At 43.7% G+C, this 18,201-nt stretch overlaps 1 protein-coding gene across 2 annotated transcripts in view; it reads right to left on the reverse strand.

The window, feature by feature from the left end:
* Window positions 1–68: 68 nt before the first annotated feature.
* The window catches only part of LOC112250054 (5'-nucleotidase domain-containing protein 1), an 88,148-nt gene continuing 70,015 nt past the window's right edge, over window positions 69–18,201 (reverse strand). For both annotated transcript variants that reach the window (XM_024419889.2, XM_024419891.2), the window contains exons 9-12: window positions 12,289–12,410; window positions 7,971–8,144; window positions 1,790–1,958; window positions 69–1,491 (exon numbers count right to left, since the gene is read on the reverse strand). In XM_024419889.2, the coding sequence (XP_024275657.1) occupies window positions 1,376–1,491; window positions 1,790–1,958; window positions 7,971–8,144; window positions 12,289–12,410 (581 nt within the window). In that variant the 3' untranslated portion in view covers window positions 69–1,375. The remainder of the gene's footprint in view (window positions 1,492–1,789; window positions 1,959–7,970; window positions 8,145–12,288; window positions 12,411–18,201) is intronic.

Consider the following 18,201-nt stretch of genomic DNA (forward strand, 5'->3'; position numbering starts at 1 on the left):
CTCTGATTGACACATTTTCAGAAATGTTTTATTTTTACTGTCAAGAAAACACACAAAGTACCAGAAAAGGCAGTGTAACAAAATTGTAGAACTTTTTTTTATTTATTTCATAGACAGTACATTAAACACTTTCCCTGTATCTTCTCTAGAACACAAGAGCACTAATGAATTGAACATAAGGCAAATGGGCTTATAAAAGTTTGCAAATCACATGAAAAAAAGTCAATGGATCACTAAAGCTGCATTGTGTTTAACGCCAACACACACATTTATAACATAAATAATAACCCACTTTGGCTTCCCAATTAAAGTCTCCTGTCCTCTCTTACCAACTAATACAGTACTTACTATCAAAATACTCTTAAAAGCATATTCAGACTTTGTTTCTTATCAATATAATACAACTAGTCTATATGCAGTCCACCAACACATGTAACCATTCAGGAGATTCAGGAGTCAGTTAAAGCATATATTCAAATTGGTACTGCATATGAAGCCTAAGTATTCCATACTTTTACAGTCACCCCAACAGCACTATAGTTTACTGCTGCACCAAGATAATACATAGAGTACACAGAGCATAGTATTAACCACCCAGTATTATAGTTTTCCTTTATTATTACATTTTTTTCCACAGAAAGGTAACACCAAGGACAGATTGTGCCATTTCTTCAAGAACAATGCTCTTACACACCGTACACAAAATCAATACAGGGGAAATGCTTTACCTTTTAAGGGCATCTAAATGTACTGTTATTCAAATGCATACAGCGAAACAAAACCAAAATGTCTGTTTATTATGTATTATACACACACTAATACCAGGCATAATGGATTATTCTGAATTTCTCTCGGGAGACAAGCACTGCTGGGACTGTTCAACGTTGCATTTCAGATCAGATTTGAGGTAAGGACACACAAAAACAAAATGTAGGACATTATTTGTGGGGCTTGAAAGGTCTGTTACTACTCTAAAGAGTTACATTGAATGATGCACTTACAGTATAGGGGGTTCAACTGGAACACCAATACCTATCTATCTACATAAAAAAAAGTGGTCTTCACATAAAACAATATGAATGTGCTTTAATCAGCACTGTATGCTGACAGATACCTACACAATTGGCAAGTCACATTTTCCACACACACGTACAATAATCCACGTACAGAACAATGTTCAAATGTAGCCAAGTTACTTACAGAGCGATACTGTGCTTTTACATTCCCATGGTTTCTATCAATGTGAGCGTGATTTCCTGTGCTCTAGGGATGATTGGCGTGGTTCAGGTGTGGAACTACAGGTGAGATGGAGGCACATTCCTCCCCATTAGGCTGAGGAGGTTAAGGGGGGGGCGACTCTGGGAAGAAGGACTCTTTAAGACGACTGACTCTGGCATTTCTTCAGCAGGGAATCTGGGGGTCTGGGGTAGTAGCCGGTGGTGCAGGGTTTGTTGGGAGAGAACCTGGGGAACTTGTAGTCCAGAGGGAGATCTGAAGGTTGAAATAAATGTATGAATAATATGATGTCACATCAACCCGTTTGGCCTGCTTAGCTGAGACAGTAACCCCCAAAGCTTTGCTCAAACCAACCTTCACAAAAAGGAACAGAACATTTTCCAGGGACACTTCTCAACAAGAATAAGGAACGAGTAGTAGAGGAAATCTGGGGTCAAATGCCTCTTCAAACGAACAAAGCACGCCTCTCTCAAGACAAGACGCTACAGTATTTAGGTAGGCCATTACGCAATACAAGAGTCAGTGAGCCCCCATAGCCCTCTCCTCCCTGTACCTGCAATAGACTCCACACTGGGGATGGCCATTGTGCTGTATTTGTGGATGCTATGGCAGCACCAGGTGAGTTTCTGGCTCTCCTCATCCCCTCCAGGAGTCTTGTGTGTGTCCACAAAGTAGGATCCCCACTGTTCGGATGGAGCAGAGGGCGCCTTCATGCCCTGGTCCTGAAAGCACATCACACGTGCTAATGAGGGAGTGATTCTCTGACCAGACAGAGGAAGTAAATCCTGCTAGTAGGGAAATTCATGAGTAATGATGGATCCACTTTTTTAACAGGAATTTCAAAATTAAAAGCAGTGTGGAGTTAGTCTAAAGTTTTCATGTCACCTGCACAAGTAGGGAAAATGCCTTTCTTGCCAGCTCTAAACCCAACAATGCAGTAATCAATAACAATGTAATATTACAAATAACAATGTAGAACAGGAACACATACGAAATGAAAATAAGAAGAAAACGACAAAGTAAGAAGTTATATACAGGGCCAGTTCCAATACTGTATTTACAATGTGCAGGAATACTGGAGTGATAGTTAGATACTGTATGTACCTTACTGTATGTATGTACTGTAAGGTGAGTAGGCATCAGGAGATATGATAAACAGAGCAGCGGCGTATATTATGATTGTATGTGAGTGGGTGTGTGTACAGTCAGTATAAATGCATGTGTGTGTGAGCGAATGATGAAGTGACTGTGTGTGTAGGAATAAAAAAATAAAATACAAGGTTAACCTCAGATAGTTTACAAAATGGCTATGGCTTGGGGATAGAAGCTGTTCAGGAACCCGCTGGTGTCAAACTTGATGCACCACTTTGGTTTCAGAGAAATCAAATCAAATTTTATATGTTACATGCGCCGAATACAACAGGTATATATAGACCTTACCGTGAAATGCTTACTTACAAGCCCTTAAACTTCTTGATGCACCCATCCCGTTAGCGGGATCATCTTCGTCAACCACCACTGAATTGCAGAGCGCCAAATTCAAATTAAATTACTAAAAATATTTCATTTTCATGAAATCACAAGTGCAATATAGCAAAACACAGCTTAGCTTGTTGTTAATCCACCTGGCGTGTCAGATTTCAATAAAGCTTTTCGGCGAAATTACATACCAAGCGTTTATGTAAGCACATCTCTCTCAGTAGACAAAATATTACAAACAGCTAGCAGCCAAGTAGATTGGTCACGAAAGTCAGAAAAGCAATAAATTAAATCTCTTACCTTTGATGATCTTCGGATGTTTGCACTCACGATACTCCCAGTTACACAATAAATGTTCCTTTTGTTCCATAAAGATTATTTTTATATCCAAAATACCTCCATTTGGTTGGCGCATTATGTTGAGAAATCCACAGGCTCGAGCGGTCACGACATCGCAGACGAAAATTCCAAATAGTATCCATAATTTCAAACGTTTTTTTATAATCAATCCTCAGGTTGTTTTAACAATATATAATCGATAATATATCAACCGGGAATGTAGCTTTTTCAATAGTAGAGAGAGAGAAAATGGCTGCACCAAGCTGTTGCGCATACAAAACGCTGCCGGCACCCAGCCATACAATGACGCGAGGTGACCTTTCTCGTCCATTTAAAAAAAATAAAAGCCTGAAACTATGTCTAAAGGCTGGTCACACCATGGGGAAGCCATAGGAAAAGGAATCGGGTTGATATCCCTTTAAATGGAGCGAAGGCAGGCTATGGAACATGGAGCTTTCAAAATAGAAGCCACTTCCTGGTTTGATTTTCCTCAGGTTTTCACCTGCAATATCAGTTCTGTTATACTCACAGACAATATTTTGACAGTTTTGGAAACTTTAGAGTGTTTTCTATCCTAATCTGACAATTATATGCATATTCGAGATTCTGAGCCTGAGAAATAGGCAGTTTAATTTCGGTATGTTTTTCATCCAAACATCAAAATACTGCCCCCTACACTCAAGAGGTTTTAACCAACAACACAGTTCAAGAAATAGAGTTAAGAAAATATTTACTAAATAAACTAAAGTTTAAAAAAATACAATAAAAAAAAGTTAAAGAAAATGATATAACAATAATGAAGGTATGAAGGGACAGGTTAGTCGAGGTAATTTGTACATTTAGGTAGGGGTAAAGTGACTATGCATAGATAATAAACAGCGAGTAGCAGCAGTGTGAAAACAAGGTTGGGGTGGGGCAGCAATGTAAATAGTCCGGGAGGCCATTTGATTAATTGTCCACCAGTCTTATGGCTTGGGGGTAAAAGCTGTTAAAGAACCTTTTGGAACTGGACTTGGCGCTCCGGTACCACTTGTCGTGCGGTAGCAGAGGGAACAGTCTTTAACTTGGGTGACTGAAGTCTTTGACAATTTTTAGAACCTTCCTCTGACACCGCCTAGTATATAGGCCCTAGATGGCAGGAAGCTTGGACCTTGTACTGGGCCATACGCACTACCCTCTGTAGCGCCTTACGGTCAGATGCCGAGCAGTTGCCACACCAGGCGGTGATGCAACCGATCAGGATGTTCTCGATGGTGCAGCTGTAAAAAGAAATTGAGGACCTGGGGACCCATGCCAAATCTTTTCAGTCTCCTGAGGGGGAAAAGTTGTTGTCGTGCCCTCTTCACAACTGTCTTGGTGTGTTTGGACCATGATAGTTTGTTTGAGATGTGGACACCAAGGAACTTGAAACTCTCGACCCGCTCCACTACAGCCCCATCAATGTTAATGGGTCCTGTTTGGCTCTCCTTTTCCTGTAGTCCACGATCAGCTCATTTGTCTTGCTCATATTGAGGGAGAGGTTGTTGTCCTGGCACCACACTGCCAGGTCTCTGAGCTCCTCCCTATAGGCTGTCTCATCGTTGTGTCGTCAGCAAACTTGATGGTGTTGGAGTCGTGTTTGGCCACGCAGTCATGGGTGAACAGGGAGTACAGGAGGAGACTAAGCACGCACCACTGAGGGGCCCCAGTGTTGAGGATCAGAGTGGAAAATGTGTTGTTGCCTACCCTTACCGTCAGGAAGTCCAGGATCCAGTTGCAGAGGGATGTGTTTAGTCCCTTAGCTTAGTGATGAGCTTTGTGGGCACTATGGTGTTGAACGCTGAGCTGTTGCCGATGAAGAGCCTTCTCACATAGGTGTTCCTTTTGTCCAGGTGAGAAAAGGCAGTGTGGAGTGCGATTGAGATTGCATCATCTGTGGATCTTTTGGGGCGTCATCTGTGGATCTGTTGGGGGGGGGGAGGGTGTAATCATATAGGCAGGTTACCTTCGCTTTCTTGGGCACAGGGACTATGGTGATCTGTTTAAAACATGTAGGTATTACATAATTGGTCAGGGAGAAGTTGAAAATGTCAGTGAAGACACTGGCCAGTTGGTCCGCATATGCTTTGAGTCCACGTCCCGATAATCCGTCTGTTGGCCAATAATATTAGTGGTGGTTTACATACTCGCCGGCGAATTCTCACAAGGCACCCCGCCCTTCTCCCCCTTTTTCTCCGTCTTTTCTTTGCGTGGATGACAGGGATTTGGGCCTGGTCTTGAGAGAGCAGTATATCCTTTGCGTTTGACTCATTAAAGAAAAAATCTTCGTCAGGTTTGATGTGAGTAATCGCAGTTCTTATGTCAAGGTCTTTTTGGTCATAAGAGACTGTAGCAGCTTAAAGCTTGATCGCAAATGGGTATTCCAAATGGACAATGACCGCAAGCATGCCTCAAAAGTTGGGGCAAAATGGCTTAAGGACAACAAAGTCAAGGTATTGGAGTGGCCATCACAAAGCCCTGACCTCAATCCCATAGAAAATTTGTGGGCAGAACTGAAAAAGCATATGCGAGCAAGGAGGCCTACAAACCTGACTCAGTTACACCAGCTCTGTCAGGGGGAAGGGGCCAAAATTCACCCAACTTATTGTGGGAAGCTTGTGGAAGGCTACCCAAAACGTCTGACCCAAGTTAAAACATTTAAAGGCAATGCTACCAAATACTAATTAAGTGTATGTACAATTCTGACCCACTGGGAATGTGATGAGAGGGGGAATTTTTACTCGGATTAAATGTCAGGAATTGTGAAAATCTGAGTTTAAATGTATTTGGCTAAGGTGTATGTAAACTTTCGACTTCAACTGTAATCATATAGGCAGGTTACCTTCGCTTTTTTGGGCACAGGGACTATGGTGGTCTGTTTAAAACATGTAGGTATTACATAATTGGTCAGGGAGAGGTTGAAAATGTCACTGGCCAGTTGGTCCGCATATGCTTTGAGTCCACGTCCTGATAATCCGTCTGTTGGCCAATAATATGGAGGGTAGTGGTGGTTTACCTAATCGCCAGGGAATTCTCACAAGGCACCCCGCCCTTCTCCCCCTTTTTCTCTGTCTTTTCTTCACGCGGAGGACAGTGATTTGGGCCTGGTCTTGAGAGAGAGAGAGAGAGCAGTATATCCTTTGCATCTGATTCATTAAAGAAAAAAATCTTCGTCCAGTTTGGTGTGAGTAATCGCTGTTCTGATGTCCAGAAGGTCTTTTTGGTGATAAGAGACTGTAGCAGCAACATTATGTACAAAATCAGTTACAAACCATGTGAAAAAACTAACAAAATAGCACAGTTGCTTAGAAGCCTGTAAAACGGCAGCCATCCCCTCTGGCACCATTATTATCCCCCACCCCCTTCTTACTCATCCTTATCAGTGCCATTTGTCGGTCCAACATGTTAATCTCTAAAAAGTGCTGAAAGGCAGAACATGCCTTAAAAACAGGATGTGGTTAACAAGTACGGACTGATAACAGATCAAACTAGAGGTAGCAGAAGACACGTATGCATCTAAATTACTCAACTCTTGCAGATACTTCCTTGAAATGTGATTCAGTTCACCTGGGAGAAAGGGCATTGCTACTTTGTCCCTCTCTTGGTGAAAAGTGTGATGGAAGACATTCTTCTGAATTACGCTTTTTGACTTCCAACCAGACTTGGAGACGGAGTTGCATGCTGAGAAGATCTGTTTGTTAGAAGTCATTCATAAGATTAAATGAATCCACGATCTTTCATCTTAAAAGAACGTAGATAAAAGATCAGCTCCGAACTCTGAGCCATGGAAACATTCTGGCTACTTCTGCACTAACTACTATTCCCTCTTCTCTACACTGAACCTCATAATATATCATTAGTAAGAGGCAACGCGATGCACAACATTACAAACAGTAGCCTATTCATGTGGAAAGTTCCACCAGATATTGAGGGACAAATTGTAACCAAAAGGAATCTGGGAGAAACATGCATTCCATGCAGTTCTCTTAAGAGTGTCTATTCATGTGTTACATACACTCTGGCTGCAGCAGAGCAAAAGAGAGATGGAGACCAACTGGAGCTTCCAGGAATATCTATTAAATGAGGCTGGGTGGGAGATAAAAAAAAAAAAAAAAAGGAGTGAGAAGTGAGTGGAGGGGTGAGACCGAGAGAGAGAATAAGAGAGAGAGAGAGAAAAGACAGAGACAGAGAGAGCGAGAGAGAGAAAAAATGGGGTGGGGGGGAGACAAAGAGAGGGAGAAGGGACAGAGAGAAGAGGGGGGAGACAAAGAGAGAGGGAGAAGGGAAAAAGAGAGAGACAGAGGTAGAGGTGTGAGTCTAGGCGGAGACAATTTGTCCATCTACAAGGTCCCGTGCTCCAAACGTGGCACAACCTCCTCCGTCAGTCCCTTCAGAGGAAGGAGTCCTCATTGCTCCTGGCAACAGATATGCTGACTCATCTAACTTCTCTACTGTCTGGAACAAAACATCCTCCATGGCCTGGTCAGTGAGGGAGAGGGCAGCACTGGGTGATATTGCATCCTGGTCGTACGGATTACTTCATAGTTTCCTTCCTAGTAGTACGTCAGCTTCCCTAAAATGTTTATTTTCTGACTTTACTGTACTCACACTAGGCTTACTCTGAGAAATACAGACTAACATAAACTTGTTTTACAGGTTCCTCCTTTAGATGTGAAACTGTAATAATATGAAACCACCACGGTATAACAATGCAATTGCAGAATGTCTTTTGATAATGCTACAAAATGAACACACGCACATTCTCAGACACACATGCTACATTGGGTATATTTTGGCACTGAGCCAATGAACTGGGGGTTGGGAGAATATGTCTTTTAGGTAGCAGGGGCAAGGTGGGCGAGCACATTAAACGGAAACAACTGCTGGTGTGAACTTACCTCAAACTTTCCCTTCTTCTCCTGAGGCTCCACTTGGGCCTCGTAGGTCTCTGCTGCGTCGCTCCTCGGGACGCCCTCTCCCTCCATTTCCTCCACGATCATCACAGTCTCCCACTTCCCAAACATGTTAGCAGGGAACATGTCCGACCGCATGCTATCCCCAAAGTACACCACCTATAGAGCGTATACGTATATTCATAGAGCAACTACTTCTTTATGTGATTTGTAAAGGTTCAATTGTAAAGCGCTGATAGAATAGCAATTTGGCTGGATTTGTTTCAAAGGGGGCATTCAGTCGTAGTCGAATTCAATAACTTTGACATGTCTTACTGCCCCTAGGGCAAACTAGACCAGACACGATGTGGCTGCAAAACTCATGTCTCTTTTGTAGTTTTGCTATGGCTGGAAAGAAAAACACGTTAAGACCGGCTTAGCTGAACGACATACCTAAACTGACTGGCAACCCCTTTCCTGACATTCAAAACCCATTGCAACAAATGTATATAGTTGTGTGCTTTGCAACTCCAATGGAACCTAAGGGTTAAGAAGAGTGTCAGAGGGATTAGAGAACCACTAGGAAAAACAAACAAGAATGCTGACATAATGGAATCAGCTTCAGCACATCACCAAACCCTGACTTCATGATGGGTTATTTTAAGGAGAGAAAAGGTTATTACACCAGGCCACCGAGGCCAGTGTTCTATAAGGATGATACTATTTTGGTGCTTAAGACACACACTTAAAGAGTCCTTCACACAGCTAACTGCAGAGTGGTGTGTATGTGTTTGTTTTGGAGGCAGGCAGACGACCACTAAGAGAAGGTGGTGAGGGAGGAGTGGAGGGTCTCTAATGTGTTCATGTGGGCTGCTGGACTCACTCCGGAAACCCCCTCCTCTTCTCAGGCCCTTTACAGTGTCTGTGACCAGGTCTTGCAGTTCCACGCACAAATTAACAGGACAGCCAGCTGGCCAGCCAGGGCCTCGGCTGTGGAGCTGTGAGCTGGGCCTGTGAATCTCTGGAGCTGGGCATAGGGATCAGGTTTTCAGAGAAACTGGCCACAGAGAGCGAGAGAGAGAGAGCGAGAGAGAGAGGGCACTGCTGCGGAGTGCACCAATTGTTTTTCATCTCCCCACTGCAGGCAAAGGCATCAGATCAGTATGATAAATATTTACAGGCCAATTCCAACACAGCGGCAAAACATTATTTGAGAGACTTTCATGTGGCTCTCTAGATGCTAAACACAGTTTCCTAAGGCTGGGACGAATAAAGCAACATCATTCAGGTTTCAACTACAACAAGACTGCTCTTCTGAGGACTCTTTTCCCTGAAGATATAACTTGCTACAGTCTGCAGCTCCCTCCTTCTCCCTAGGAGAAAATTAATGTCAGCCTGACAGCATGGCCTTTCCCCTGGGGAGGAAACAGGGTGACCAGAGCCCATTGTGCTCCACTGTGTGGGGCCTGGCTGGGACAGACAAGAGCCTGCATCTCAAATGCCACCTTGTTCCTTATGTAGTGCACTACTTTTGACCACGGACGGCCCTTAGGGGTGCCATTTGGGACGCAGACAGACAGAGAGGAGGGAAGGGGAGATCACATATCTGACAGAGGGCCAGGGATGTAAGGACTATATCCATGTTACTTAGTCCCCAATCCGATCATTACAGCAGCTTTGCTCATACATGAAATTGTAACGACACAACAGAACTTTAAAAATGGTTAAATGTGTCTGGAGGGAGAAAAAGGTCTGAGATTCCAGATAGAGAAGTGGGTGGAGTACGCTTACTACAACAAAATGACTCACAGAGGAAAATGAGTGCCATTTGAATCATTGACTCATTGAGTCTGTATGAGCAGGGCAGCTCAGTGTCTAAGCTTTGATCCTCCATGTCACAGCCAGACCTGTGCTCACTGCTACAGGGGACTGTAATCTGCCCTGAATGCCTCCCATTCAGCCGGCCGGCATTAAGTCCTGTCAGGTGAAAGTGAGGAGAACCCAAAACAGACTGCCTCAGATCACGGTTAGTGCTATCTGGGATGCTTGAGACATCCCTACCCTGAACCCTAACCGGAACCTTAACCCCTACCCTTAACCATAAACCCCAACCTAACCTTTACCATAACCATTTTAAATCTCAACTTCAATGGGGAATGGACATCCCAAGGATCCCAGATAGCAATTACCCTCTGGTCACCCCAGAGGGGCTGCCTTAAAGCTGCCATAAGTGCAGGTTGTGGAGGTTGACACTGCATTCCTCGAGCGCTTTCTCCACGTGGCCCGAGAACAGAGGGGGCATTGAGCACTCCTGGCCGGGTGGGAGGGGTGGGGGAGAGGGAGGGGACGCTGAGGACGTGGATGATGGGCGTCCCTGGGTGCACAAGTCAGTGAGTGGGAGCCTTTCCTTAAAGCTGAGAGAGGGCTCAAAAAGGGGCTCAGAGGGAGAAGAGCTGGCTGCCTGCCTGTCAGAAATCATATGGGCTGTGTACTCTACTGTAAGGGCCTGTTTATCACATACCCTCTCAGCAGGACAAGCAGCTCTCTGGGCTGGCACTCTAGCCCTGTTGACACTTATGCTAAGGTGTGCAGGTGTACACGGTCATGTTTCCCTCTCCTTCACACCGGTGCGAATAACCCCGAGCTGATTTATAGAGGACGTCAGATCTCTGTACATCTGCCAGGAATGGAAGCTCAAAGCAAACCTACACTGCTTTGTGGATAAACATTTTGACATAAATCCCAGGATAATATGGAAGTGATGTGGTTATTTGGATATATACTGAACAAAAATACAAACACAACATGTAAAGTGTTGGTCATGTTTCATGAGCTGAAATAAAAGATCCCAGAAATGTTCCATATGTGCACTAATTTGTTTACATCCCTGTTAGTGAGCATTTCTCCTTTACCAAGATAATCCATCCACCTGACAGGTATGGCATATCAAGAACTTAATTAAACAGCATGATCATTACATAGGTGAATCGTGTGCTGGGGACAATAAAAGGCTCCTCTAAAATGTGCTGTTTTGAAACAACACAATGCCAGAGATGTCTCAAGTTTTGAGGGAGTGTGCAATTGGTATGCTGACTGCAATAATGTCCACCAGAGCTGTTGCCAGAACATTTAATGTTCATTTCTCTACCATAAGCCGCCGCCAACATTGTTTTAGAGAATTTGGCAGTATGTCCAACCAGCCTCACAACTGCAGACCACGTGTAAATGAGCCAGTCCAGGACCTCCACATCCGGCTTCTTCACCTGTGGGATTGTTTGGGACCAGCCACCCGACACAGCTGATGAAACTGGGTTTGCACAACCAAAGAATTTCTGCACACTACTGTCAGAAACCGTCTCTAGGAAGCTCATCTGCTTGCTCGTCGTCCTCACCAGGGTCTTGACCTGACTGTTCGGCATCGTAACCGTCTTCAGTGGGCAAATGCTCACCTTCGATGGCCACTGGCATGCTGGAGAAGTGTGCTCTTCACGGATGAATCCCGGTTTCAACTGTACCGGACAGATAGTATCGTGTGGGTGAGCGGTTTGCTGATGTCAACGTGTGCCCCATGGTGGCAGTGGGGTTATGGTATGGGCAGGCTTAAGCTAAGGACAACGAACACAATTTTATCAATGGCAATTTGAATGCACAGAGATACCATGACGAGATCCTGAGGCCCATTGTCGTGCCATTCATCCACCGCCATCACCTCATGTTTCAGCATGATAACGCACATCCCCATGTCACAAGGATATGTACACAATTCCTGGAAGCTGAAAATGTCCCAGTTCTTTCACGTTCAGCATACTCACCAGACATGTCACCCATTGAGCATGTGTGAGATGCTCTGGATCTACGTGTATGACAGTGTGTTCCAGTTCCCGCCAATATCCAGCAACTTCGCACAGCCATTAAAGAGGAGTGGGACAACATTCCACAGGCCACAATCAGCAGCATGATTAATTCTATGCGAAGGAGATGTGTCACACTACATGAGGCAAATTGTGGTCACACCAAATACTGACTGGTTTTCTGATCCCAGCTCCTACCCTTTTTTTAAGGTATCCGTGACCAACAGATACATATCTCTATTCCCAGTCATATGAATCCATAGATTAGGGCCAAATTAATTAATTAAAATTGACTGATTTCCTTATATGAACTTTAATTCAGTAGAATCTTACAAATTGTTACATGTTGCATTTCTATTTTTGCTCAGTGCATTTATTACACAGCTTGTTAGTTATTTCAAAACATGATCAGTAGAATTTCCTCTTGAAGGATAAGAAAAGATTAAACCAACTAACCAATCTATCAATCTTACCTTGGGCTCAGGATTGCCAGTCATGGTCTTGAGCAGCTGGTGGAGGTGGGGCCAGTTGCCTTGAGAGTACCAGCCAGGCTTGTCCAGGGATGGTAGCCCTTCGCTCTCCTCCACATCATTCACTACAGCCAGGAAAAAGTGTGCATTTGAACGTAAACTTTTTTTTAAATCAAAACGCATTTTTGGGGGGGCAGAAATGCATTCTGGAATATTTCATGTGCCTTAACAACAAACGTGTATGCCATCTGTAAATATGAATAAAATGGTGAAATTACAAGCCTAGTTGGTTTAGCCACGGAAAAAGGCAGGAACCTTTCCACTAGCTATGATTGGCTGAGATATTGGATGGGTTGGACATGCCGAGAGATTAGTTCGGATTTGTCTACCATGTAGCACACTTCTGTCTATAACATGAGCTGGTCAGTATGTGTAGGTAATCTTTTCTAACAGAGATTTTTTTTTAAGTTTTAAAGATATAATGTAGAACTGCAAAAGTGTTGTTCTCCACTTTCTGGAGGACCGAGTTTTGAATACAGTGGAATGCCCGGTGGAATTAGAGTACGATTGCTAAGGAGATGGAGAAAATTCTGTTGTTTGATTGCAAATATGCAGAGGGAGTTGAAAAAAGAACACACAGAAGGCTGTTGTAATCTGGATACAGGTGTTTTATACATCTTCAAACTAAGGGGAACCATGGCATCCGTGACCGATAGGGAGAAGTGTCCATCCATGTATATAGGTAGGATAGTCTAGCTAGCTACATTTTCAGATGTTGTATGTTTCTAATTTTGGCAGAAAGTAGTTTAAATTTCAAGTTAAAGCGTACGGTTAGCTGGCTGGCTCGCTAGCTAACGTTACGTATGTGATCTGTGTAGTAATATTATTCATATCTCAGAGCCATTTGCATTGCTAGTTATAGCCTAATGTTAGCCATCTAACACTGAACCTGGTTGGCTAGCTGGCTACCTGCAGATTCATGCAAGGTAGTAACGTTAGGAGTTGGGATTATGGTTCTTTGTTTAGCTAGCTAGCTACATACCTAAACAAAATACCCTACTATGTAAGTAACCATTTCACTACACCTTCTGTATCCTGTGCATGTGACAAATTAACTTTGATTTTATTTGATATAGTATGCGTTTACCAGAGACTGTAATGAGACCTGCACCAAAGTTAAATTAGGATATAACGTTAGGCCAATGAGAGTGTGTCTACATTCTAAGATTTCTTTGGTAGAGTTTATTTTCCTGTAACAATGAAGACCGTGTCAAGCTATATGATATGGTCATTATTTGAACTGGCTAGCCAGCTAACTTAACATTAGATAGCTAGCTAACAAGCTAGAAACGAACCAAAACATTGTTTAGAAAGTAGCTTTTAGTTGCCTGGTTTGCTTGATTGACATATCCTAAATTCATTTTTAAAATGGGTGGATTTATTGACTATTTTGGACCACGAGGCCACTGATGTCATGCAACCTGAACTTTTTGTGTTTAGTACATGGCTTCACATGTGAATCCTTAAAGAGATGGCTGGGGCTTAAGAGAGTGTGTACGATGCTAAATGGGTGTAGACTAAGATGAGCTCTCCAGTAGGTTTACCAAAATATTCAAGGGCCATTTTCTCAAAAGTGAGGTTACAAGTTTATCAACTTTCAAAGCAGAATTACTTTCCAATTGTTCCTCAACTGTAGTGTATGATATACCATTTTCTAGCTCAGTCTTTACTTTTCCAAAGTAAAAAAACACTATTTCAAATTTTGCTACATAAGACCGAATTGAGCCAGTCGGTAAAAAATATGGATTCCAACAAATATGGATACTATCATATTCATCACTTGTGAGGGATAAAAGTAACTAATTTAAAATAGATTTTTCACAAGTGCCTAATTGGAGCTACTGTACTTCCATGAGTATGTTTCCTAAACAGATATGGTGCACTACTTTTGAACAGGGCATACAGGGCTCTGTGTAGGGAATAAGGTGCCATTTGGGACACAACCATGTAGGCTCGTCTGCTTCCTCCTTTTTCAGGCACTCGCTCACAGAAGTCACACATTATACAGGAAAGTGTGTCAATGACCTCATGGAAGCATTTACAGTTCATAAATAACACCCAATGATCTTTCCAAACTTCAGGAACAACATGGTTTATGTCTTAATGCTCAACAACAGCCAAGTACTTTTCACTAAGAGAAAAAGTCTATCTATATAGTTATTCCTGGTTGACTGGAGGGGGTTTTGGCCTGCTTGATTGGGCTGCTGCTGGTTAGCAAAAACCACAGTCTGTTTCAGTTTGTGCAAGGGGGTAGTGGCGCATTGCCAATACAAGATACAGAGAAGCTGGAATCTAAACTGCACCACACAATTCTCACAGCATTACTCATAGTAACTGCTGGGAGGGAGGCCCCATAAAGTTCCTTGAAAACAAATTGAATGTTTAGCTGAACTCAGTAAAAGAGCTTAGGCCTACCGGAATCTCCATTGTGTAAATATAACTGTATAAACTTTGTTATTCATATTGTGTTACATCTTCAAAGTCCTTGTGCCTGGCTTAACTGATTGGTGCTTAAGACCAGCAGCAGGAAAACCTCTACTTTCATTTGTTAAAACGACAGCCCTGGACAAAGTCGGCTGCAGGTTCAAATCAAAGCAAACTATTTGTCACATGCGCTGAATATGAGAAATGTAAACTTTACAGTTTAATGCTTACTTACAAGCCCTTAACCAACAGCGCAGTTCAAGAAGAAGAAAATATTTACCAAGTAGACTAAAATAAATAGTAACACTATATATTGGGGCCACCGGAACCGAGTGTGCGGGGGCACAGGCTAGTTGAGGTAATCTGTATATGTAGCTGGGGGCGAAGTGACTATGGATAGGTAACAAACAAACAGTGAGTAGCAGCAGCGTACAAAGGGGGGGCAGTGTAAATTGTCCGGTGGCAATTAAAAAAAATGTTCAGCAGTCTTATGGCTTGGGCGTAGAAGCTGTTGAGGAGCCTTTTGGTCCTAGACTTGGCGCTCCGGTACCACTTGCCGTGCGGTAGCAGAGAACAGTCTATAACCTGGAGTCTCTGACCATTTTATGGGCTTTCCTCTGACACCACCTAGTATATAGGTCCTGGATGGCAGCTTGGCCCCAGTGATGTACTGGGCCGTACGCACCACCCCCTGTAGCGCCTTACGGTCAGATGCCGAGCAGTTTCCATACCAGATGGTGATGCAACCAGGATGCTCTCGATGTAGAACCTTTTGAGGATCTGGGGACCCATGCCATATCTTTTCAGTCTCCTGAGGGGGAAAAGCTGTTGTCGTGCCCTCTTCACAACTGTCTTGGTGTGTTTGGACCATGATAGTTTGTTTGTGATGTGGACACCAAGGAACTTGAAACTCTCGACCCGCTCCACTACAGCCCCGTTGATGTTAATAGGGGCCTGTTCGGCTCCGCCTTTTCTTGTAGTCCACGATCAGCTCCTATGTCTTGCTCACATTCTCTGACCTCCTCCCTGTAGGCCATCTCATCGTTGTCGGTGATCAGGCCTACCAGTGTTGTGTCGTCAGCAATCTTAATGATGGTGTTGGAATCATGTTTGGCCACGCAGTCATGGGTGAACAGGGAGTACAGGAGGGGACTAAATACACACACCCTTGAGGGGCCCCAGTGTTAAGGATAAGCTTAGCAGACGTTGATCTGTTGGGGTGATATGCGAACTGGAGTGGGTCTAGGGTGTCCGGGAGGATGCTGTTGATGTGAGCCATGACCAGCCTTTCAAAAGCACTTCATGGCTACCGACGTGAGTGCCACAGGGCGGTAATCATTTAGGCAGGTTACCTTTGCTTCCTTGGGCACAGGGTGGTCCTTGGGCACGATGATGGTCTGCTTGAAACATGTAGGTATTACGGACTCGGTCAGGGAGAGGTTGAAAATGTCAGTGATGACCTTTCACAGTTGGTCCGTGCGTGCTTTGAGTGCACGTCCTGGTAATCCATCTGGCAATCCGTCAGCAGCTTTGTGAATGTTGACCTGTTTAAAGGTTTTGTTCACATCGACTACCAAGAGCGTTATCACACAGTCATCTAGAACAGCTGGTGCTCTCGTGCATGCTTCAGTGTTGCTTGCCTCGAAGCGAGCATAAAAGGCATTAAGCTCATCTGGTAGGCTCGCGTCACTGGGCAGATGGTGTCTGGGTTTCCCTTTGTAGTCCGTAATAGTTTTCAAGCCCTGCCACATCTGACGAGCGGCAGAGCAGGATTCAATCTTAATCCTGTAGTGACGCTTTGCTTGTTTGATGGTTCATCTGAGGGTATAGCGGGTTTTCCTATAAACGTCCGGGATTAGTCTCCCGCTCCTTGAAAGCAGCAGCTCTAGTATTTAGCTTTATGCAGATGTTGTAATCCATGGCTTCTGGTTGGGATATGTACTTACAGTCACTGTGGGGACAACGTCATCGATGCACTTATTGATGAAGCCAATGACTGAGGTGGTGTATTCCTCTGTGCCATTGGATGAATCCTGGAACATATTCCAGTCGGTGCTAGCAAAACAGTTCTATTCGCATAGCATCCGCGTCATCTGACCACTTCCATATTGAGCAAGTGGTACTTCACTGGTACTTCCTGCTTTAATTTTTTCTTGTAAGCAGGAATCAGGAGGATAGAATTATGGTCCGATTTGCCAAATGGAGGGCGGGGGAGAGCTTTGTATGCATCTCTGTGTGTGGAGTAAAGGTGGTCTAGGATATTTTCTCCCTGGATGCACATGTGATATGCTGGTAAAAATTTGGTAACACTGATTTAAGTTTGTCTGCATTAAAGTCCCCGGCCACTAGGAGCGCCGCTTCTGGGTGAGCATTTTCTTCTTTGCTTATGGCCTGATAGAGTTGGTTGAGAGCGGTCTTAGTGCCAGCTTTGTTTTGTGGTGGTAAATAGACGGCTATGAATAATACAGATGAGAACTCTTGGTAGATAGTGTGTTCTACAGCTTATCATAAGGTACTCTACCTCGAGACTTCTTTAATATTAGACATCACGCAGCAGCTGTTATTGACAAAGACACACACACCCACATCTCGTCTTACCAGAGGTAGCGTCTCTGTTCTGCCGGTGTATGGAAAATCCCGCTAGCTCCATATTGTCCATATCTTCGTTCAGCCACATCTCGGTGAAACATAAAATGTTACAGTTTTTAATGTCCCGTTGGTAGGATAATCGTAGGTCATCAATTTTATTTTCCAATGATTGCACATTAGCAAGAAGAATGGAAGGCAGTGGGAGTTTACTCGCTAGACTCCGGCTTCTCAAAAGGATGCCGACCTGCGGCCCCATTTCCGGCATCTTTTATTCACGCAAAAGGCGTGGATCTTGGCCTGTTCCAGTGAAAGCAGGATATACTTCTCCTCGGATTCGTTAAAGGAAAAAGTTTCTTCCAGTCCAAGGTAGAGGTCGACCGATTAAGCGGAATGGCCGATTAATTAGGGCCGATTTCAAGTTTTCATAACAATCGGTAATCTGCATTTTTGGACACCGATTGTGGCCGATTACATTGCACTCCACGAGGAGACTGCGTGGCAGGCTGACTACCTGTTATGTGAGTTGCTAGCTAGCATTAACCTCTTGAGCTTATGGCTCAATACTGCCCCGTTGGAGGAAGTGCGTGCCCATAGTAAACTGAAAATATTTTTTTCCAAAATTGCTAATATATGCATATAATAATAATTATTGAATAGAAAACACTCTAAAGTTTCTAAAACCGTTTAAATTATGTCTGTATGTAAAGCAGAACTCTCAGGGCAGCCTTTCTCCCAAACTCTCTCTTGTCAAGAGAAAAGTTGGGTCAACTTTGACGTCATCGCCCCCACCCTTCCCAGGCAGCTACCGATCTGGGAACAGTATGTATTTGTTCAGCGCGATGT

This window comes from Oncorhynchus tshawytscha, linkage group LG05, assembly GCF_018296145.1.
Source record: "Oncorhynchus tshawytscha isolate Ot180627B linkage group LG05, Otsh_v2.0, whole genome shotgun sequence".
Lineage (NCBI taxonomy): Eukaryota > Metazoa > Chordata > Actinopteri > Salmoniformes > Salmonidae > Oncorhynchus > Oncorhynchus tshawytscha.